This window comes from Myripristis murdjan, chromosome 13 (assembly GCF_902150065.1).
Source record: "Myripristis murdjan chromosome 13, fMyrMur1.1, whole genome shotgun sequence".
Classification (NCBI taxonomy): Eukaryota; Metazoa; Chordata; class Actinopteri; order Holocentriformes; family Holocentridae; genus Myripristis; species Myripristis murdjan.
Genome location: NC_043992.1, coordinates 12,724,288 through 12,748,859, shown reverse-complemented (window position 1 = coordinate 12,748,859; position 24,572 = coordinate 12,724,288). Strand labels below are relative to the sequence as shown.

Genomic DNA, 24,572 nt, shown 5'->3' with positions numbered 1-24,572 from the left:
TATGGTGCTGTAAAGAACCATATGAAGGAAATATATATATTTCCTACATATATATATATATATATATATATATATATATATGTGTGTGTGTGTGTGTGTGTGTGTGTATGTATATATATATATATATATATATATATATATATATATATATATATATATATATTTTTTTTTTTTTTTTTTTTTTTTTTTCCTTTAATGACAACCAGCATCTCTCTGAAGATGACATTTGACCTCAAGTGTTTTTGGGGAATAGCTGATGTCAAAGATGTCAAAACAGCTCATATGAGCATATTAATGTGTAATTGCACTCTGACACACAAATTAAAAGGTGAGTGAGAAGCCTCAAAACACCGAGACCCCGAGCACCGTTCACAAGCAGTGTGCAGCATCAACACTGTCCTGCAAAGGCAAAAAGCAGAAACTTCAAAATGATTTATTGTCATTTATGGGAACAATAAATACCTGCTTTACGTTGTGGGCAAACATCCTGTGTCTAATTCTTTTTGGTTGTTTTCTTTGGAGTAAAATAGGTGCATGTATCTGCAGTAACTGTTAAAACTAAAAAGAGAAACTGAGGGAAAATGCAGTATAACTTCAGTCACAAATCAATATGACTGTGGAGCTAATGTAGTCTGCCTTTGATTTTCAGCTTCGATTGCGCCAAAATAAAGTTACGGTTTGCCAGCACCACTCCACTCCGTTTGAAATTTGAGTAATGTAAAAAAAAAAAAAAAAAGATCAATCAAATTATATAAATTTATATCAGTGTCCCCTTTTTATTTTCATAGTACAGTACGCACATTTGATTATAACACACTAAAACTCAGATACATCATCAACAACAGCATGTTTGATTGGAAAACATTAATTGCTGTTGTTATCTCTTTTTGGCCTCAAATTTACAATGCAGCAATGTTTTATCTTTATTAAATAACTTCTGTATTAAGATGAACAGGCAAGAGAGAAATCTTTTCCTTGTTATTTTGCAGACTGTGCAAAGGCAGCATGCAGTAACTTCCAAAAAAGTGTCAAATGTGAAAAGTCTGAGCCCAGGCTTAATATGTTGACAAAATTACTTCATAAAAAGACAAAAAAAAAAAAAAAAAAAAAAAAAAAAAAAAGCCATATTTCCAATGGCCTACCTAAATCACTCCTTAAAAATCTTTGAAGTAATATTTCTCATCTCTGCTCTCAGGAAAATTGCTTCCTTTTGCTTTGAAGGGCAGAATAAATCATTTCCAAATTCAATTAGGAAATTGGTATAATTCCTATAAATGCACCAGACCATCATCAGATATGCTTGGTTGCTTTACAGCACAGAGGGAAACTGTTTTATGGCACAAAACAGGAGGTGGGTACTGTTCTGGCACAAACAGAGCTAAGCTTTCAGAAATGCAAATGATGGAAAAAACTCAAAAGTAGACAGAAAAATCACTTCATATTTATCATATTTATCCTCACAGAGAGAACATTTCAGTGAGGGGATTGGGGAAGAAACAGATTTTTTTGTGACAGGAAGCAAAAGAAATGATCAGAAATATGATCTTAATTTGGGGAAACACAAACAATAACGCTGGAATGAGATGGAGCCTTGCAATCGTCTTCATCTCAGTTGTTTACAGTATAAAAAATATAATCTCTTGCATCCTACCTACCCTTCTCCTACTAAAGATAATCTGTGATGTACAGTTGATATATGAATAAAAACACATGGTTTGTAAGTGATATATGACCCACAGGTGGAACCTCCTGAATTTTCATTTTAAAACACCCAAAAACACACACTACACACACTACACCCGCACAACTCATAAACTGTGGAATGCCTGTCAACCCTGACATGGAAACCTCCCCCTGTTGCATGTGTCTGCTTTGACCTGCAGAGGGCGCTAGAGGAGCTGCTGCAGAGCCAGCCAGTCAGGCCAGAGGAGAGGGTGGAGAGTGTCGGCTCACAGCTGTACGTGAGGCAAAACGCTGCAGGCTTTTATTTACATGACTTCAAATGCCCTGTTTGGTAATGTCACTTGTCTCATTGCCTCAGAGCTTCAGCCTGCAGAGAGAACGTATCAGAGACTCCACTGAATAATCTGTTATTCAACTCCACATGAAGTCATGTCCCGTTCAGCTCATGATTATAAGGCATCAAAATCATCAATATGAGCAGTATAATATATTTGTGGGACTCAGTCAGAAAGGTAATATTTGAAATTTAAGGTCTGCAAGACTCCTAACTTGGACGGGAAAACTAAAAGAGGAAGCCATAGCAACTATAACCACTTTCACCATGATGATTCAGGCCCCTCCCAGTGAATGAATCACACCTGGGCTTGGTCCTCATTGGCTCCTGCACTAAAAAACACGACCGAAATCCATCCAATCACGTCACTTTGCAGCATTTAAACTGGAAAACCTCCAGTTTTCCGTCTCACAGTTACAGGAGCTGGTCAGGGTCCAGGACTGTGACGACTTCACATTCACCATTTATAATCTAAACATCAGGAAAAGCATCACTCCTATAGGTGCACTATGCAAAATTTCCCAATATTGTGTGAAGTGAAGATGTTTAAAGTCGACTGACAAAATGTGGAATGCTTTGTTTATATTTACAGTTCTCTCTGTCTCTTCCTCAAGGAAAACTTTAGGTTGGGGGTGGCAGGGGGTTGGATGGGGGAGAGGATTTGGATTAAAGTGGGTCAGGTATGTAGGATGTTTCATGTGTAAAGACGCAGAGATGTGGAATTTAGATAGTTTCATGGATTTCAGTGCACCAAAGCATTTATTTGTATAGGTGTGTGTATATTAATACGTAAGAAAGGATGTACAGATATGCCCTGGTCTGTATGTACAGATGTCTGGGTTTGTGTTTGTTAATTTGATTTCCTACTGAAAGCAGTTATGTGCCCACCAATAACTTATTGAAAATGAAAAAAAAAAAAAAAAAAAACAGGTCGGCAAAAGAAAAGAAGACAGAACAAAATGGAACAGACATGTAATTTGATTCTTGAGTCAACATGGTTCTCATCATTGTCCAGCTCACTGATAAATGTCATGTTTATTATATTTCCCAAATTGCTTGTTATTCAGTCTTTCAAATTCAGGTTTACCGTTTTTGTGGCGCCCCCCGGTGGAGTGACTGTAGTATGTGCACGGCCTTAGTCTACTTCATTTATCTACCAAATTTTATGCTAATCAGATGAATTTTAATTAAGTTGTAACCTTTTTTGTAATTGGCCATGCGCACTAGCAAATTCATTAGTCAGTAATTGCAGTTAGCAAAATTCTGTGAACAACTTGACGAGAGTCTGGTCCATCGATGGTTTGGATGGATCTAAATGACAGAAAACCCATCACAAAAGACTTTTGCTCCTTATCTGCAAATCTACTGAGCAAGATCAAATCAATTTAAGATCTTAATTAACCATAAAACTTTCAATTATATCACCACCATGTGGCCAGACTGAGTTATATCAGTTCTATTCTTAGGTTACAAGAGGCAAACCAGTTCCTATCACCGTGCCAAATGTCTTGGACCATCTGACAAGAAACAGCCCAGACATGTAAGGAGGAGAAGATTATCAGGAATAAAAATCAGCTCAAACACAATATGGGCTGGATTTTTTGTTCCTTTGAAAGGCTCCATCCGTGTGTCATTTCAATACAGATTACTGTGATTTGTACGGAAAACGGACCTCATAGAGATTCATGTCAAAGATTCGGAAGATGTAGAGGAAAATAGATATGGAAAAATCTATTTGTGCTTTGTGTTGTGACCCTCATTATCTCACATGTTCTGATATTTGTTGCTATGAAGAATCATCATCATGTGTGACAGCAGGAGTGTCAGCATAAATCATATTGAGCCATTCAAAATCTTCTCATCAGATCAAAGGAAACTGAAACTGTGTAGTAACCTTATATAATAAAAAAAAAACTCTGTTCCATAAATAAAGAGCGGTTAACTCCCTGATTCTTATCTAACAACAAAATATCCTCTACATTTCTCTGACTGCACCTAACAGCTGAGTGATGCCTCCTTCCCCAGTTTATCTTCTTGGATGTTTATCAGGCCAGTAAATCCTTTTGCCCGCTGTCACTTTCATGCTCAGTGCTTGGTGGTTGTCAAAAAAATACCTTTCCCTCCAGATTTTGACCTCCAGGAGCTGATGGTGGTGCAGATAGAGCTGGGAATGTCCTCTTTATCCCATTCTGTCACAGTGCAGTAAACACCGAGCAGTGGAGCAGAAGGTGTTTCCGTCCAACAACATCTGTCGCGCTGGAGCGGCCCCTGGATCCCAGCCTGCGAGAGAGGGGCTAGTCTCTCCCTGATCTTTATTTTGGAGAGGTAAAGCTCCTTGGTCAAGGGCAAGTGTTCATCGACTTTCCCCATCCAGGATTTTCTAAGATAGTTCACGGATTTAAACCAACAATCTGATTTTACAAGCTCTGTGCAACAACTGTAGAGCAGAGGAAGAGACAAGAAACAAATTCCTCTTTCTTGCATCGTTTTTCTCATCTCTCTATATATTCTCATCCCTGTTTTTATCTTGAAACCCTTCTAGCCCTCTCTCTCCAGTTTTGTGTAGGTTTTCCTTTAACCTGTCCTGTTAGTAGTAGAGGTTGTGGAATTAACCAAAAAAAGGCATCCTGGGTTTTAGTATGTCATAATGCTCTAAATGCTGTTTCAGAGCTTTTTTCCACCCTTAGAAGAGTAAAATTAAGGAGGAAAAAGTGACATTTTGGTGCATAAATGGCCAATTTAAAGGAATCTATCAGTGATCATCTTTCGAATAATATCTACATGTAGGGGAGAGTGGGGTAAATAGTGCCAATTTTTACTTAAAGTGCCTTTAAAGCAAGGGGATTACAGTAATGCCTCCAACTAAAATATGCACATATAGTTTAAGATGATGTGCATCCCTGGGAACAATCACTTTGGATCTTATATAAACTGTTTGAGAAATATAGCTTTTGAAAAAAAAAGTGGTTTTGTGGCACAACTTGCCCCCGGTGCGGGGTAAATTGTGCCATTAGAGAGAATACACTGGGGTAAATTGTGCCATTGATAATTGAAGTAAAACAGATCATTTTAATCTCACAAATGATAATGCTATATAAAAGCAAAACAAATTCAATACAAAATTATTTATTTAACATTTATTTATCATTTTAACAAGATCACAGGCCACTTTTCTATAACAAGGCCTAGCGCCACATGAACACATACCCAGAACAAAATAAAACTTCCAAAATGAGCACCTGAAAATCATCTTCATCTGAATCTGAATAGTTTTAGTGATCAAAGGTAAGAAAATAATGTACAATAACAATAAAATACAATATAATCACAAGTTGTGCCACTGGCACAAATTACCCCAAGGCCCTTTGGCACAAATTACCCCAAGCCCACCATTTTGAAAAAAATGCATCCCCCAGCTGTTTTGAGCTAACATCATGCTAACTGTATAGACTCATGGTGTAGCTTCCTAAAGTACTAAAACCTGTGTGAACTGTTTTCAAAATTTTCTATAATTGTTCAAACACAGCAATCAAAAAACCTTGATCATAGAAATTTTACTTTAGAGGGCAAAAAAATGTTTTTTGAACTTAAATGTGCTTACCTCTCAAGCCATGTGTCTCCCTTCTTTATAAGATGAGTGAAATGGATGCCTCTTCAAAAATATGTGGGCACATGACCAACTTCTTCTATGGTTTTCTAGATAACAGGGGTGGCACTACTTGCCCCTTGGCACAAATTACCCCACTCTCCCCTATAGACTTCAAGTTTCTGCTAATCTTTTCCCAAAGCAAGCAGTCATATTCTTGAACTCTGATATTATTTTTCCTCCCTATTATTCAGCTGTTGGTTTCCATTCATTCCGCTTCGATATGAAAATGACCTTTCAGAGACTTCAAACTTTCTTCAAACCATCACCATGATAAAGTCCTCCACATTAGTTTTCCTAAAGGCAGCAGCACTCCTGTGTTGTGATGATGTGAAATTGGCCAGAGTGAAACGCTCCCTCCGCCAGGGAAAATAGTCCCCACAGAAACTTTTGCTTTACACGCCAGTTGTCAGTTCTGTGGTTTATGAATGGTGACGACTTTGTTAGCTGCAGAAGCAGAACATTATAAGGTGGATGATTCAAACAAAACTTCTAATTTGAAAATGGAGGGATTTTGATTATGTTGTGAAATCTAGTACCCCTGCATGATTTTACATCACAACAGTTTGTTGCGATGTAAAACAATGAAGATCACTGGTATGGTCCTTTAAGATATCAAAAATAGACTCAAAAAAATATTGGCTCAGTTGCTTCAATCCAAAAAAACACGGGGATCTGTATCAGCCCTTATGACCCACATCAATCCGACCCCTACCTTTCCATTCTTGACTGGCATCAGAGGCTGAATTAATGGATTCATAAGCATTCCTCGTTCTTTGAGGCTGTTCCATCCGGCCTGTCTGACCCCCAGCTCCTGATCAGGGTCTGTCCTCAGCAGGAGGTGCAGGCTGCCATCAGTCAGCTGCATGTGGAGGAGGTGGATGCCAGGCAGCTGCAGCAGCGTCTCCTGCTGCTAATGGAGTCTGAGGAGAGGAGCCGGTTTGACTGTCCCTGTCCGAGAGGCTCGTCCACTCTCAACAAGCACGAGCCTACACGTGCATGCAGCTGAGGCTCTCATCCATAAAGACCTACGATAAGTGCAACAGTAAAATACGCTTCACATCCATGATGGCCACAATTTACAAGCAGCTAAAATGATATTGTTGAGACCACATTGTGTAAGAGCAAACACTAGGGAAAGAAATTGAATAAGAGCTAGATGGGATGTCTTGAACACACACACACACACACACACACACACTGGGCATGATCATCCCATTATCATATTAAACTCATCCATGATAAAACATGATGGTATCCAGGCCGAGCCCGCAGAGATGCATGGACCTCTGAAAAGGTCCCTCCCTAAATCTGCTTTATGTCTCGGTGGGGCTGTCGAGGCCAGTTTCCAGGTGCAAATGGCCCAACAAATGGGCCAGACGGGGCTAACCGAGGTCTGAGGCAGAGTGAAGGGCTTACCTGTCTTTGGGCAGGGAGATGAGTACAGTGAGGATGTCAGTGCAGCAGCTTGCTTTTGTAGCAGAAAAAGCAGAACAGACATTAGCTCTCTGCTCACTGTCTGGCCAGAGGACAATGTCCAAAGTCAAACTGACGGTGTTTGCTGAAATGAGGACGCTATGTGATATATAGTGAGCTGACAGTGGGGATCCAACACACAATGGGACAGGTCTGCCAAAAACTGAAAAAAACTGTGGTCTCAGTACAAGGCAGTTAAAACACACAGCACACGAAGTGGCGTCCAAAGGGAGAAAAACCTGCTCTATTCTGCAGTAGAAGGTTGGTGCTGCAGACTCGCTTCCTCCCTCCAACTCACCTGCATTTACACCAAGTCGGCGTGTAATGGTCAGGTTATAGGGCAAGACTGCAGGACTATCAGCACGACAGTGGAAACGAGAATGCTTTTTGTTCTCACGGATTGAGGCCACGGGCCCTGAGCACCGACTGGCTTGAAGATAGCCTGAGCTCGCAGTGGTACGACAGTGGAAAGCCGGTTATTGAGGGGTTAGGGTTAGGGTCAGGGCCGGGTGTCTGGCCTGGAGGTCAGGGAGTACCAGGAGAAACATTAAACATTTTTCATGTGATTTCTGCCCAGTGCTCTGAATGTCAATCAAAGTCAAGAAATTCACCAAAGTGCTTGTAAATGGCAGGAGTAACTGGGCCTCTCTTTTGCCTACTTTCAAACACCATATTTTCCCTTCTCACGATGGGTGGAAGAAAAGGTTTGCCTCCATGGGCCCCCCCTAGCAGCTGGACCCCAGATCAGTGATCATCTTTCGAATAATATCTACATGTATAGACTTCAAGTTTCTGCTAATCTTCTCCCAAAGCAAGCAGTCATATTCTTGAACTCTGATATTATTTTTCCTCCCTATTATTCAGCCGTTGGTTTCCATTCATTCCGCTTCGATATGAAAATGACCTTTGAGACTTCAAACTTTCTTCAAACCATCACCATGATAAAGTCCTCCACATTAGTTTTCCTAAAGGCAGCAGCACTCCTGTGTTGTGATTTCTGCCCAGTGCTCTGAATGTCAATCAAAGTCAAGAAATTCACCAAAGTGCTTGTAAATGGCAGGAGTAACTGGGCCTCTCTTTTGCCTACTTTCAAACACCATATTTTCCCTTCTCACGATGGGTGGAAGAAAAAGTTTGCCTCCATGGGCCCCCCCTAGCAGCTGGACCCCAGAAAGCTTCCCCCCTCATGGGCGGCCCGGGTGGTAACACAAAACAGGCTGAAATTAAGAGTCGTCATTCCCAACCACAGTGTTGGTAACTAACTGTGTGGCAGCACCTTTCACCAAACTGACCACCATCTCCATCAGCTGCCAACTGAGGAAACGCAGCATGCACTTTGCTGTGATAGCCGAGCCATAGCATTAAGGTTGCATTTGTCTCAGATGAAGCCCCCTATAAATAGAGCACATTAATTTATGATCATGTTCACAGTTGCTAACTAGGATTCCAGTAGCAACATCTGCCGTGGCTATGGCAACACCGTCTACTGGTATCGGGTTTTCAAGGCTAGTGCCGACTCTGGTGTTTATGGGATGGGAGCTGTTGATATTTTATGATGTTCTGCACAAGAATTCAGTTTTTGCACGACTTGTGTTGTTACCGCAGTGGAGAAGCCCCTTATGCAGCATTTAGACCATGGGATAATAAAACTTTCCCACAAATAAGCAGACATTTAAACTGCATCACATCCATCACAGTAGAGGTGGACCAGACTGGCTGATGAAACATTTCTAATTAAAAGCCAAAATTGTCAAACCACAGTATTAGTGAAAATTGCACCAATTTTTGGGGACGGGGGTGTTTGTGTGTTGCTGTCAAAATGATATAAATTCAAGCATTAAGCGCCTATAATGGCATAAGTAGTCACAGAAGTGCACTGAAACACTGGGAAAGGTGGGAAAATATAATTCTGGGGCTTGCTGACATTCATTTTTAAATAAACAGAAACCAATAAATTCTGCCAACAATCCGCCTCAGGACTATAAGTAACTACTTTGGTCTTCCCAAGACACAGTAGCAACAGATTGAACAGGACAGAGTTTTATTTTCAGTCATAACCTTGTTTGAACAAACAGTTCCATGGATTATATTCATTCACATTACACTGAACCAAGAAAATAAGCACCAAAATCAGTCTGTTGTGTTCTAAAGGCAGGGTCATTTGCTGAAATTAATAAGAGCAAACAAAGTCAGTCTGTAATGTTTAATTTAGATTGTTTAATGTTAATTCCATGCTGTGTTTCAGTAAGAATACAGATTCCCCGTCTGTGGCTCCAGTCAGATATCCAGTAGTACAAATCAGCTCCAAGTTACACATAATGAAGTGGAAAAAAAGAAAAAGAGAAAAAAACAAAACAAAACAAAACAAAGGAGACAACAAAAGAAACAACACCTCCGAACCCAAAAGCAAACCCTAAAAAACGAGGGGAGAAGCAGCAGAAAAGAATATTTGTCAACTCATGCAAGTGCTGACAATCTTATTTTAAAGAGCTCGTTGTCAAGAAAACGGGGCCTAATTGAGACTCCTCTTTTACACAAGTGACAGTACTCCCAATGTTTTTTTTTATTATTAAAACCACGAGTTAGCTATAAGTCAACCTCCTGAAATCAGCATGTGTGCACAGTTACAGTATTTCAGCACAAAGTACAGTCCAAGGACAACTACAAAAACATGACAACAGAATCACTATGGTGTAAAAGTTAAGCACTTCTTTGCCCCACGTGGATATCGCGAATTTTGCCAACTTCCTCTGAAAAACTAAGTTAACAAAAAGGGCACTTTCGTTTTTCAAATTGCCCGTAAAAAGGTAAAATGATTTGTATCTGACATTTCACTAAAAACAGAGATAAAACAGCTCCCATAACTAATAGTCAACATATCAGTAATAAAAGTTAATTTCTGTAATTACATTAAGAAAAAAATTCTCAATACATCCAGCAACTGATAAAAATATTGAGGAAAAAAAAAAAGCAAAAAACAAACAAAACAAAAAATACAATAGTGAAAACAAAGATAAGATTTCAGAACTGCTTGTACCAGGAACAAAAAGAAAAAAAAAATCCAGGGACTCTCTTTATCTTTGTCTTTCTAACATTATTTACTGTCTCAATTAAGTGGTATTTACTTGAAATGAATTAAAGGGCTAATAAAAGAAAAAAAATTAACCAAAGGGGGGAAAAAAAAAAAAAAAAAAAAAAAAAATTGTGTTAACTCCATGGACCTGGTGGGTCTTGAAGTTCCGGAGGTGAAAGAAAAGGAAAGGGGAGGTGGGAGAGAAGATTTGAGAGTAGAGCGGGGGAGGATGATGACTTTCAGGGAGTGTGAGGAGGTGAGGGGAGGGTCTCAAGTTGTTGGCTGTTGGTGGCATAGTCTCACTGGGCGTCATCTTCAGCGTCTTGCAGCGCCTCTTTGTTCTGTTCTTCACCTAGCGGGACGGCAAACAAAAAACAGTCTCAGTCCTTGCTGCCTTTTCCCTCAAAATAAGAGAGAGATCACCCATTTAAAAAAAATTATGTTTCAGTCAGGTTACCATCTTTTGCAGATGTTGATAACAAGAAACAAGAAAAGCTTATAAACAGTAACTTGAGCATTCTGTAGTCATTTGTGCAGTTGTGCATTAAGGCAGTTATTTCTAGTGTTAGCTGGGGGGAAGTCCATTTCAATGGCAGGAGGCTAACAGTTAGCATATCTGGAGCATCCAGCACTCAATAACACTGAGAGGAAAACAGCACCACTACTGTCCTAATGTAACAGCTGGAAGGAGGGGAGTGAAATAACAACACATTTTTCAAAATGGGTGAAATGTCCCTTTAAATAAAATAACTATAAAAACTGATGTTAAAAATCCTAAAAAGATGCTTTCTAAATCTGACAAAACCTTGCAACATACAGACAATATTTCCATTCAGGAACAGTGAGAGACACGGGGGTTTAGATTTGTGATCAAAGCCCATTTCACTCAAACAAATTTCAAAGACTGGTGGACATCAATTTGGAAATTGGAAATCTCGATTAGGCTGAGAATAATATATTAGTTTGCCAACATATTGTGCTGATACTGGCTTTTTATTAAAAACTGGGCATCAGCCAGTCAATGCCATCCACCTGCAATATGGTGCTGTCTGTTTGATTACATATATATTGTGCTACCACACATGCGCCTACACTGGCTGTCTATGGGAAACTTTCATCCTAAACTGAATGAGCAGAAATACATAAATATAGTTTCAGAGGCTCATCCAAACTTAAAACTACAGTTCTACTTACAAGTTCTACATTCTGGAAGAAACATTGAGCACCCTTAATTTTGTAGCACAATAATCTCCAAAACTGAAATGGCTGAATTTCAGCACAAAACATTGGCTCTGAGCAGGACTGATTGCGAGAGCATCTGTATGGGGGCTCAAAAATCCACATTTGTCCAAACAAGTCTAAGCCACTTTTCATGAAATTACATCCAGTGTTGTTGAGTGAACTGCAACGTCAAAGTGACTGATAACTCAGTTACAGTCAACTTGATCAAACATGGTGTTCAAAAAGTGAAAGTATAACAATACAGAGGTGAACAAGTGAGGGTGAAAACCTCAGTGAGAACCCTGTTTGAAAAGTACCAATCAGTTAACTACAACACAAAACTTTATGACTCATGCAGTCACACCTGAACCACATCAGCTTAGTGCTCTCAACTACGACGGGCTCAAAATCAGCCAGGGGGATTTCCACAAACAGGGATTAGAATGTTAACCTGATAATGGTGGAAAACATTCTGCTATATTCTGGTGATAGTGATTTGACTCTGGAAAACAGAGGCTGAAAGTTAGGTTTAGGATAATGATCCAGTCATCCCTGATGATGGTCACTAATAACAATATAAAAATATAAACAAAAAATAAAAGAAAAAATTAAAACTAAGTTTCAGACGATATTCAGTAACACTTAAAATGTCTGGCTAACTTGCTAATCTTGTTTCGTGGAACACCACCCTGGGTTTTGCCCTTTAGAGCCAAAATGGAGGCCACATTTTACAACACACTTCTGAACACAGTGTCAGTGTAGCATGCCAATATCATGACATAACCTGCTGCTCTTTTGTGTACATGCAGGTTTAACAGGCAACCAGGTGAACATCTAAACCTGACACAAACTAGGGCTGGGCGATATGAACAAAATCAAATATAACAATTTCTTTGACGGAGAAGCTTGAAATCGATATTGCGGCGATATTTAAGTGATGACTGCTGGTGATTTCGCAAGATATTTAAACACGAGATTCAGATTAACAATGAGCACTGATGTGGATCATATCCACGTTGGAATGGAACCAGTCAGATAACTGCATCCTTTTATGTTAATGGAGCCTTTAAAACCAGGAGAAGACATCGCTTGTGTCATATCACAAAATCCAAAATCCAAGACAATATCTAGTCTTACATCCCAATATCAATGTAATATTGATATATCGTCCAGCCCTAACACAGATCTATAACCTCAATTCTCAAGAACTCCTGTTTTCAACTGACTGCTGGTGAACGATCAAAGCTCATAGCCTGGTATCAATTCAAATACAAACTGTAAACAAAACACAACAAGACAAAACAATCCAGCCCAAGGATTGAGTGGTGAGTGATGAAGCAGGGAAAGAGAGGCTCAATTAAACCATGAGTGAATTAGTGTGGACAGGAAAAAGAGAGAAAAGAATGCAGTAACGCACACACACACTCACAGCAAGACTAGGGTGGGTGAGCAACACTTACAAAATACAGTTAACATGGGAAATGAACAGTCGGGTTTGTTTCCTTTAGGACTCTACAGCAGAGGGAATGAGAAAAAAAAGACGAGAGACAATGAATCACTGAGATATGAAGGTGGTGAAGGCAGAGAGGATGCTCTACAGCACAGCTAGTTTTGAAATGCAAACTGCTGGAGTGAATGGAGGGAAAAGAAGTGAGTAAAATGCTGCAAGATGGAAAAGCCAAAGATTTTGGTTAGATAGGACAGTTTTCACTTAAGCAGTGAAGAGCTGATTCCAGCTCGGCAATTTGTACGGCAGTAAACTGATTGAAATGCTTCAAGACACCAGCTGTTCGACCAGCCGTCCACACTGTGAGCAACACCATCAAGCAGAAGTCCTGTAACTTCCTATAAAGTGGGGCTACCGTGGAAACTTGGCCCGTGTGGAGACAGTAAACAAACTTGTCGACTGAGAAAAAAAGTTGGCCATGGCTGAACTTTTCATCATCATTTGCTGTCAACACCCAGACATCCAATTTCTGTGTGTCCTTGTTTTCCCAGCTGATATGATTTCATTCCATAAACATTGCTCCCTGGCAATGAAAAATGAAGTACAACTTTTATTTGAAAGTCTACAAGAATAAACATCTCAGAATCGATGCTTGGAGAATGGCTGCACGCATTGGACTGAGTTATCTCTTAAGTAATTTTCCCGATTTTTCTTGTTATTTTTACTGTATGCTATGTAAACTAAATCAAATTATAATGAAAGATGAAAACATTTGCGCAAATGTACAGCATTTTTTCTGTGTCATCAGTGCCTGTCACTCCGCAGACTCAGAAGAGAATGACATGTTAACAAAGTTACTCACAGTGTAATACACAGTAAGAGTTTTTTTGACAAGTTTTAGGCAGCTATCAGGAGAAGAGTGTTGAGTTAGTAAAACAGTGGCTATTCCTGGAACAAGATCATCTTCAAAGACCGGTAGCCACACTGTAGATATTAGCATGTCAACTGAGTACAATGTCTTACACTGACAGTAAATCATGAGTAATGGGACCTGTGAGAGAAGCATCTTACCGTCTCCCTGCATATCTGAAGTCCATAGTGTCAGGTTGTCACGTAACAACTGCATGATAAGTGTGGAGTCCTTGTAGCTTTCTTCACTGAGTGTGTCCAGTTCTGCAATGGCGTCGTCAAATGCAGCCTTCGCCAACCTGCGCAAACACATCAGCAGCTCTGTTGAAGTTATCATATACTTGATGATTAAGATTTCAATCTATTCTTCATTGCCAGTGCTGATGGTCATGAAAGGATTCAGTGGGGAAGAAAAAAAAATCAATGATGATAAGATGGAATTGTGAGGAACTTATACTTAATAGAAAAAATGCTGGCACAGCCACACTTAGTAAACCCTTGCAGAGATGATTTTTTTTTCTATATTACAGTTTTACTGATTGCCTTTAAAGCTACAATATGCAACATTTTTTCACAGTACAATATGGTAACATGATGTGCAATACATTTCCAATTTGCGTCTGTCTCTGACTGTATGTTTGCATGAGATCTTCAAAAAAGGTAGTAGTTGCAAGCATTTTTTTTAATTTAATGACTAAATAATTACTTTTACAAGATGAACATGAAGTGTCTAACTGACTTTCTCTGCCATCATCCCGAGACTAACTAGCAAAGTGGAGCAGCAATCAGCAGTAACAAACGTGACCCGGTGACCAACTCACACTGCAGCACTTCAACAGCTGAAACAAACTCTGAGGTCTACAAAATAATTTGGCGCTCAGTTTATTTCACCTCAAAAACCTGCACACACTCGGTGTCTTGGACGATGGCTTTCCCTGGAGCTAACGGTGCAGCAGAGAGGCTGCTCTCCCCTGCTGGCGACATAACAACAACACAGAGGAGCACACTGCCTCCCCTTCATTTTGTTAGTCTCATACTGCTTTAAAAATAATGTCTTCATTAATTAATGAAACCAATTTTTTGGCCATATCTCCCAGCTAGTAGGGCTGGCAGATAAAAAAATAATAAAATATTGATCCTTTTCAAAGATTTCACGATTTCAGTATGGACTTTTCTTGTTTTTTGCTGACTACTACTATAAACTGATGGGAATTTGGAGGCATTGTCACAGGACTGGTGGGTCGTTCAGGATTTTCTGGGCCTGCGGGTTCTGTGTACATGAGTGAATTGGGACTTATTTGGCAGAGTGCTCAGTGGCTATTATAATGTTATAACTTACGCTGACAAAATATCGATGTTACGACTGAGTTGTTTTTTGGTTTAATTTATTCATGTTGTATTTCAGTGGAATAAGGTCTATAGTGTATGATTTGGCACACAGTACACTGGAGCAAGAGATTGGAAACAGTGTCCCCTTTTCTCTTCATTCAATTGGGAATCAGTTTTGAATCGAAAATCGATTCTGAATCTAGTGCCCCTTTTCCATTAGTATCTACTCGGCTCGACTCTACTCGCCTCAACACGGTTTTGGTGGTTTTCCATTACAATTGTGTAGCACCTCGCCGTGGGTGGAGTCGTCATAGCAAGGCGGCGCACCGTCCAGCTCCCTCTGGATTCTTTGGGCCGCCACCAAGCTCAGAAAAGTCTCCACGTCTTTATTTGACCGGTAGCGGTTTGCTTGCCATTTTCCGACTTTGACAACTTCACTGATGATCAATGAGCACGGTCGCTGTTGCAGTCTTTTTTTTTTTTTTTTTTTAAATGTCGGGTTTTGTTTTCGTGCAGGAGTCGCGCTCATCACTCCCTGTCCAATCAGTTGCCTGCACGGCGTTTACGTCACATTTTCAGCTCGACTCAGCTCGCTTGGAACCCCAGCTGAGTAGGTGCTAAATGGGACCTGCTAGCAGGTACTACGACCTAATGGAAAAGCTCTTAAACCGAGTAGAGTCGAGCCGAGTCGAGCTGAGTACGTACTAGTGGAAAAGGGGCATAAGTGACACCCAAGAATTGGAATCAAATCGAATCCTGATGTATTCCATTAAGTATTTTACTAATCTATACAATCTGAAATTGGGCACGGCGCTACTCCGCACCAAAGATCTTAAAACATTGTCAAATGGATTTTTCATTGATGTTGGGATTGAGAGGTTTACCTTTTTCTCTGTATCTTGTGTGGGTGTGGCCAGTACAGAGCTGGCAGTGGCCAACAAGGTGAGGCCAGAGGAGGAAGTAATAAAAATAACGATGGAAGAAAGCAGTAACAAATTAAAGTACAGCAAAGCTAACTTAAAAAAAAACCCTGAGTATTAGTATTCATCTTTTTCCTTTTTTTTCTCTTTTAAATAATTTCAGAGAGGCTGTGTTTTTCGCCTGTTTCTTCAACACCTCTTGTTGCTTTACAGATGCTGGTTACCTTAGCCTCAGGCTAATTGTCCTTTCAAGATAGACAACTTGTCAGTGACAAGTGCTGGGGTGGGAACTTGTCCAACAAAGGGCAAGAAGGGCGGCCTCAAGGACAAGATTTAAAGCATGCATAGTGGCGGCTCCAAGGCATATCATTGTCTTTTTAACCTCATATGAGCCAGATCACAGCTTCTACCAAAGTCTTTTGAGGCAAGCGTCGAAACTTTTCTCATTTCAGACAAGAGAAAATGGAAAAAACAAAAAAGTTTCACATCAAAATCAAGCATGAGGCCGCTGAGTGGTGCTGGGAGTTGTAAGTTCAAGTAAGACTGAGCTAGCTATTGTTTTTGTTTACAGCATCAAACGCAGCTGATTACAACTTCTCCCTTTGCTAATAGGCAGACATGCTATCCTACTGCTACTTTTAACTAATTCCTGTCGGCACAACATGTGTCGAAGTTGTACCACAGTAGTTACATGTGTAGCATGTACAGAGTATAAAAACATTTGTCTTACTGAAATTTAAAGCTGCTGCAGTAAACAATGTACTCTATGCATGATGAGATTTCAAAATGCAAATGATTAATAGCCAGTCCAGCCACTCATAATATGGTATCCAGATTACAGTGGAGGAGAAATGAGGGAAAAAAAAAAAAAAAAAGACAGGAAAATTCCTCAGTGCCAAACTTATCTTGGTCTGACCTCCTAAAACAAGATTATAAACTAAGGTCCAAGGGCAGGTTCCGATTGGTTGTTTCAAAGTCTAGAATAAAAACAAGAAGTCCCTACAGGCTCTTTTATGGTCAAGATTAAAAACAAGGGTTATCTTTTTAAAAGTTACTCTTTTAATGTACTTGTAAATATACTTTGTGCTAGAAGGGCTACACAAGCCAGTGCTACAACTGAGAGGCTGTATTGCCAAAAACAGTGACCTGCAGGCGCGGTCGGGCGAGTTGAGGATCTCATAGTAGAAGACGGAGAAGTTGAGAGCGAGGCCGAGGCGGATGGGGTGTGTGGGTGGCAGCTCCGTCATGGCGATGTCACTAGCAGCTTTGTAGGCCACCAGGCTGTTCTCCGCTGCCTCCTTCCTGTCGTTGCCTGTAGCGAACTCAGCCAGGTACCTGTGGTAATCACCCTTCCTGGAATTGGGAAAACAATAGTAAATAAACCTGTTCAAAATCCATGAAAAGTCGGGGAATTCCATGACCCGTGAAGAACCCAGGGTCAGGAAGTGCTCTACAGGACAAAATAGGTCAAATTCTCCACCCTTTTCTTTAAATCATTCTAGGCACCAATGATCTGGCTGAAATCACCAACTGAACAAGGAGTTATCCACAGTATATGTCAAAATATCACAAAACTCAAAAAACTAAAAACCTTACATTCACTCATTATTGTTTGTGTCAGGACTCATTTCATTTATTCATTTATTAGCAATTAAACTTTGAAGCTCTTACATTTTGTAGTAGAAGACCTTGGACTCTCCCGTTTGAGCAGCAGGAATTAGGTGCTTGTCCAGTACATCCAGAATGTCGGTACAGATTGACTTCAACTCATTCTCCACCTGCCACCACACAAAAACAGGGACACAATGTTTCAATCTGTAACCAGATATTCTTGTCCTTTTGGAACAAATATCGCTGGGCAATTCAAAACAGTGGCGGTCAATTTAGAGCCCTTGAAGGTAGATGTGTGGATAATTTGTGAAGAATACTTATTCCATCTGTATGGGTTTTTGGCAATGCCAATATTTGGACTGATTTTGCCAACATTTAAATTGCCAGCATTTAATTTTAAATTTTCCTGTCAAAAAAAAAAAAAAAAAAGCTCCAAAAATATAAAGGAATTGGCGTTTTCTCAAGTAATTGTATCCTCTGCATGGTGAAAAAATATATTTTATTTAAATCATGTGACACTAAAGCACTTCATTAATTAAAACCAATGCTATCAAAACTCTTGTGTTGGTCAGCAGACTGTCAAGGCAGGGTGAGGTAGGTTTCACTGCAGATTTTATAAAATGACACACCCTGAGGCTGCTGAGGAAATTCATATCCATACCTCCATGATATTGGCACAGGACGACAATGACTGGCCAATATTCAATTTTTATTGTAAGGCCACTTTAGACTATGTGGAATGGGCGTCTGGAAAATGCTCGTTAGTTGCTGTAATTTTAGGAGCAATAGGTTCCCCAAGGGAGTCCAACAACGAGTCTAACGAAATGAGGATGCAACTGCGATATTACAAATCTCTGAATCCCATTAGGTCATTGACTGCAGTCCAATTGCCTCTCCCAGCTCTCTGACACACTCTGGCCTCTCCCAGAATGATAGTCAGCTCTTATTTCCCACCATAAAAGCAGGAGCGAGCACAGCAATAGCCAACTATGACTCAGATGCTCTCTGTCCGGTAGCAGTGAATACTGTGTATTATTAATATGAGCTTGCATATTGAGAAAAATATAAGCACAGAGGCTCCTCAAAGCTCACTCTACTTCTGCACCCCTCCTGACAGGTACCATTTAAATGAGTCCTGAGCTGCTATATGGGAATTCTTGCAATTTTGTCATCTTTACCGTTTCCCTGTATTCCCGGATCATCTTCAGTTTTTCATCTCCGCCCTTGCTCTCTTCCCTCTGTTCAATACTGCTTATTATCCTCCAGGACGCTCTCCGGGCTCCGATCACATTCTTGTAGGCCACTGATAGTAGGTTCCTCTCCTCCACTGTGAGCTCCACGTCCTTGCCTGCCACTTTCTTCATTGACTCTACCATCTCTGTTGAGGAGACAGGCAGGATATCAGATGTAAATGTGCACTAACACGTGTTCAACATCCAGAGGGAACCTTTCCTTCATTGTCATCATTAGCTCAAAGTAAATAGCATAGAACAAGAAGTGGTCCCTGCAAAATGCATACCAATAACTTGTCAGCAGACACAATTTTCATATTTGTCCACTTTCCCAAACCCTCTCCTGATTGGCTACAAAATCTGGCCATCCATTTGACAGTTTGTGATGAGAGGGGTCGAACCTCTGCCTTGTTTCTATTTATCTACTTTAAACAAAGAGGTGGTTTTGTTTAAAAGCTCAGCTACTATTCAGATAATTGTTCATCATCACCTAGCAGTTTTGACAAGTGCATACGACATGCAGAACTGCTCTTAATCGCCCCATTCGTTGGCTGACCAAATTACATGAATATTAAACTATGTCAGAATTTTACACATACAGTGGTATTTACTGATCTATGATAGTGTGATACATCCACCAAGTGTGGTTCATCAACTTTTTTCCCTGTCACGAGAACAGGTGCTTCACCGAGAGTGTAGTTCTCATAAATGAATGGAAAAACAGTTTTGAGGCATGCACAGCAATACACATTTACTTTGGTTTCATTTTCAGCACTACTGTAAGACCCCCGGTGTCCAAAATGGTGGAACTATTTTACGGCCCAAAACAGTTCCACGATTTTGGACACAAGGGGGCATTATCATCTTTTGTGATAAAATGACAAAATGAACAAAGATTAAGCTACTTGTTACACATAAAAAAGGTACATCTCAGGCTGGGTGTTGTGTAAATATTTAATTCATCGGGTCATGATTAGTTTTTAAAAGCTGATCTAATTAGCATTTTTAAAATTAACCTTTCGGGTGCACATCCTTTTGTAATACTTTTAGCACCAGGGTTGGGTGTAAACAACAACAACGATATAGCACAGTGTCACACTGTTTTCTGTGGCAATACAGTATTGACACATGGACTCCACAAATCGATTCAAGATTTATGGCATCGATTTGTTGTTCAGTCTGTCAGCCTGACAATCCCATTTTGCTACAATAAAGATGACTGAAGTGAGATGAACAGAATAAAAACTTTACTGTATTAGATGAAACAAGATGTCCACAAAGTTTTTCCCTTGTATGCATAATTTGTGGTTGAAAAAAGGTAATAAATTGCAATATATCGCAATACATGTAATTGCAATGCAAAGCATTTTGCAAAATGTTTAAAACTGTATTATTATTGTATCATGACTTAAGTATTGTGTTGATATCACATCGTGGGGCCTCTAGTGATTCCCACTCCTATTTACCACTGGTACAAAAAGATCTGAAATAAGAAAATGGGGTGGGCAAATGTTCTAATCTTTACTAACAATGTGATCAATTTGATGTAATTTTACTGACGTTAACATACAGTCAGTAAACCATATATTAGGGCTGCATGATATGGACCAAATTTCATACTTCGATATCTATACCAAATATCTCAATAGTGATACGATGTACGATATGACTATGGGTTCACGCTTCAAAATTTTAAGTGTAGCAACAGTGAAAATTAAGAATCCTTCAGAAAACAACACAATACCAAAGGGACATAGAAAACGCAGTTACTTTACAAAATATATTTTTGATGAGAACAGACCAATAAATGTCTTGGGCTAACCATAACCCGATATTTGATATCGTCCATATCGTTTCCTTTTGAGATATTAACATCTGGCGGGTTCGCACCTAGATAAAAACCTGTTATCGTTCAGCCCTACTAGGTAGCATTTTAAAAATTAACCTTTCAGGCAAAGATCCCTTTGTAATACTTTTACTGCTGGTACAAACAGATCTGCAAATAAGAAAATGGAGTAGGCAAAGGTCCCCTAATCTTCACTAACAATGCACTCTCCTTGAATTACTACAGTCTGATCAATTCGATTAGATTCTAGTGACGTTAACATACAGCCAGTAAACCATAAATCACTCCGTAAATACACCCTGTTCAAATCCCACGAATGAGTCATGAGCACAATCGCACAACGTTACTGGGCAACGTCTAACGCCCTGTAACACTAGTAATCACCGGTGGCAAGAACAGCAATCTAAAAACAGCCTCGGCCGGCAGGGCCAGCGATGGCATGACAGTCTGACACAAGTACAACGGAGACAAGAAGAGGGAGTCATTTTCACCGATCGATCCATACAGCCTGGCTGCAAGGGATCACCCCCAGAAAGTGAACAGCTGCCCTCCCACTCCCACACACAGCAGACTTTGCTCCTAATCAGCTAACGTTGAGGCACAATTAATACAGTTGGCACCTTGACACAACGCCTTAATAATTTTGTCGACGTTAATTAGACTAAATGAGAAGATATAATACTTAGGTGTTTTTTGGAGGGGGAGGGGGCAACATTCCTACAATTATTACTACAACTGCTAAGTTAGCTAAGTAGCTAGCTAGCGAGCCTGGTGCAGGGGAGGCAACTCTGACAGCTCACGCTCCAGTAATCCGCCATTTTGTTATAGCCCCTTCGCTAATGTTAGCCACTGTCAGACTTAGCCATAACGTTTCTCTAAGACACAGATACTTTCTAGTATGTTCTACTAATGACACATCGGATTAGTTTCTTGGAGCAAGGGGCGTTGGTAAAAATTAAGGACTTGCTGGGTACAAGACAAGCGGGCGCAAACCGGTTAGCTCTCAAGTTAGCCGACGCTACCGCTGGTTAGCGCACCGTTAGCTCGTTGAAAAAGCCCAGCGGCGAACATGTCCCGCACGGAGCAACCCACTGTGTCTTACCGTCATATCGCTCTGCCTGCTCGGCAAGTTTTGCATTATAAACTAAGTCCTCTCGGTCTCCCATTTTGTAACGGTCTACAGGCGATGTAGCGAGCTACTTCAAGTGGCAAATCTTGAGGAAAAAACACGACGGTGTGTCAGGTCTGTCGGCAGTTCCTAGAAACCAACTGGTTTGTTGAGTGGTGTTCCGCCCCACCGGCAGCACTGCACTGGGACTGAGGAAAGATGGCGACCAGCTCCATCCGGGTAGTGCACACACGCAGAGCACTCCCCAGCCCGCTGTGAGAGAACTGTGCCCCGAACTGCATTCAAAAATACTGGCAATTTAATAATTCCTTGCATGTCGGAAAAAATACACAGCTGGAATAATATGATGCAACATGGCTTCCTAAACAGTAAGCGCCACTCTTCAATTCGGCATACATCCCATACACAAATACTCAACAGTTAATCAAACTTAAAGAGTTACAATTAGTTGAGCTGTTAATTCACACACTGTTGTGCACCGTGTAGGGCGTCACGGATCAGTGTGGACCGGTTATGAAATGTGAAAGGTATGTTTAAAATTAAGTGTTTACATGCCGAATTTCCCTTAGGATCCCGTCGTTTAGTAAACACACCTTTTAAAAAAGTGAAGTGTTTTGCTCTCCAGAGAGAAAAGAGAACGGCACGTGTCGGCCAATAAATCACCACACACCACTCCCATAACATAGATTAAATGGTCAGAGAAATACATTTGGAGATCCTACACAGTACTACAGACACACACATATAAATACAGTAGCTGTGTGTGTGTGTGTGTGTGTGTGTGTGTGTGTGTGTGTGTGTGTGTCATCAAAATATGTATGCTCAATATTTTTGTGGAATTCTAATGTTCATTCATTCATCCATTTTTCAAGGCGCTTATCCTAATAAGGGTCACAGGGCAATTTTAATGTTATTTTAAGTAAAACTATCATATGCGCTTACCTGGTGGATTGACAAACCAGGGCAGCATTACTGACCAAGCACACAGGACTCAGGGCCCCAAATCACCAGAGGCCCCAACTGTTCATTGTGTGTTTATTTTTTGGTTGCATATGAATAATGCAGAGATGACTCACCATCTCTTAAATCTCTATCAATTCACAGGCCATGTCTACAAGTACTGTTGCTATGTAATGGAGGGCTACACACCAAATTGGAAAAATAGAAGTAAACACTAACAACTATAGCCTAACAACTGTGCAACTGTTTTACACTTTTCATGCTTTTTTTTTTTTTTAATCTTATGTTAAGCATCTACAAACAGGCATTATTTCATTTGTAAGGGAATGAAAATAGTGTGCATAGAAACCATAATATTTTTGCATGTATTATAGGAAGGAGGGACACAGAGAAACAGCCTCCTCAATTTCATTTCTTTTAGGGGGTGTTTTTGAGTTATTTATAAATATACAGAACCTGTCTAGTTTTCATTCTGTGTACATATTCATTGTTTCATTCAGTATGAGTGTGATGGAGGGGGGTCCACATGAAATTTGTGCCCCAGGGCCCCATTGTCCTAGGATTTTGTACATTTGTCTGGTATGTTTTTAAAAATCACATCCAAATGCTACATTTTGGCAAAACAGGATGAGAACACTGGCAATGTCACACAATGCTACTCCAAAAAATAGTGATATCCTTCATTGCCATTAATAATAACAATTAGTGCAGTAACAAGAATGTTGAAGTGAGTCTATAGCATCAATAGTGTGCACAGTGAAAATACCTGTTGAAGTGCATACCTACTGTGCAGTAAGCCAATGCAAATGCCATGATGGGGTGAATAGTTAACATACACTATACGGACAAAAGTATTGGGCCACTTCTTCATCACACCTACAGGAGGTTTTCTGACCTCCCATTCTAAAACCATAGGTATTAATATGGAGTTGGTCTCCCTTTGCAGCTACAGCAGCTTCCTCACTTCTGGGAAGGCTTTCTACAAGATTTTGCAGTGTGTCTGTGGGAGTTTTTGCCCGTTCATCCAGAGGAGCATTTACGAGTTCAGACACTGATGTTGGACCAGAGGGCCCAGCTCACAATCTCCGCTCTAGTTCATCCCAAAGGTGCTGGATGGGGTTGAGGTCGGGGTTCTGTGCAGGCCAGTCAAGTTCTTCCACACCAAACTCAGCCAGCCATGCCTTTATGGAGCTGCTTTGTGCACTGGGGCTCAGTCTGGCTGGAACAGAAAAGGACCTTCCCCAAACTGTTCCCACAAAGTTGGAAGCAGAGAATTGTCCAAAATGTTTTGGTGAGCTGAAGCATTAAGATTTCCCTTCACTGGAACTGAGGGGCTGAGGCCGAGCCCAGAAAAACCAGCCTATAGCATTATCCCTCCTCCAGCAAACTTTACAGTCGGCACAGTGCAGTCAGGCAGGGAATGTTCTCCAGGCGTTCACCAAACCCAGACTCGTCCGTCAGACCACCAGATAGAGAGGCGTGATTGGTTCACAGAACACGTTTTCACCGCTCCAGAGTCCAGTGGCGGTGTGCTTTACACCGCTCCATCTGACGCTTGGTGACGTGCTTGGTGATGTAAGGTTTGCATGCGGCTGCTCGGCCATGGAAACCCATGCCATGAAGCTGCCGGGGCTCAGTTTTTGTGCTGATGTTGATGCCAGAGGAGGTTTGGAGCTCTGCAGTTACTGAGTCAGCAGAGCGTTGGCCACTTGTACGCACTATGCACCCAGGGTTGCCAGATTGGGCGGGTTTCTGC

The 24,572-nt window shown here is 40.5% G+C and overlaps 1 protein-coding gene across 2 annotated transcripts; it reads right to left on the bottom strand.

The window, feature by feature from the left end:
• Window positions 1-9,166: 9,166 nt before the first annotated feature.
• On the bottom strand, window positions 9,167-22,086 carry ywhae1 (tyrosine 3-monooxygenase/tryptophan 5-monooxygenase activation protein, epsilon polypeptide 1). 2 transcript variants are annotated; one of them, XM_030067517.1, is made up of 7 exons: window positions 21,830-22,086; window positions 18,828-19,027; window positions 17,710-17,816; window positions 17,185-17,391; window positions 13,952-14,088; window positions 12,894-12,945; window positions 9,167-10,564 (listed from the first exon to the last, which is right to left on the bottom strand). In XM_030067517.1, the coding sequence occupies exons 1-6, from the start codon at window positions 21,891-21,893 to the stop codon at window positions 12,938-12,940; spliced, it is 723 nt and encodes a 240-aa protein (XP_029923377.1). In that variant the 5' UTR covers window positions 21,894-22,086; the 3' UTR covers window positions 9,167-10,564; window positions 12,894-12,937. The 2 variants fall into 2 exon arrangements, with proteins under 2 accessions (XP_029923377.1, XP_029923376.1); XM_030067516.1 differs by lacking the exon at window positions 12,894-12,945 and having other exon boundaries at window positions 21,830-22,083.
• Between the last annotated feature and the right edge of the window lie 2,486 nt (window positions 22,087-24,572).

Coding starts and splice junctions, on each gene's coding strand:
- ywhae1 (XM_030067516.1), bottom strand. CDS start 21,893: ATGGGAGACCGAGAGGACTTAGTTTATAATGCAAAACTTGCCGAGCAG. Junction 19,028..21,829: donor GCAGGCAGAGCGATATGACG/GTAAGACACAGT, acceptor TCTCCTCAACAG/AGATGGTAGAGTCAATGAAG. Junction 17,392..17,709: donor AAGGTCTTCTACTACAAAAT/GTAAGAGCTTCA, acceptor TCCCAATTCCAG/GAAGGGTGATTACCACAGGT.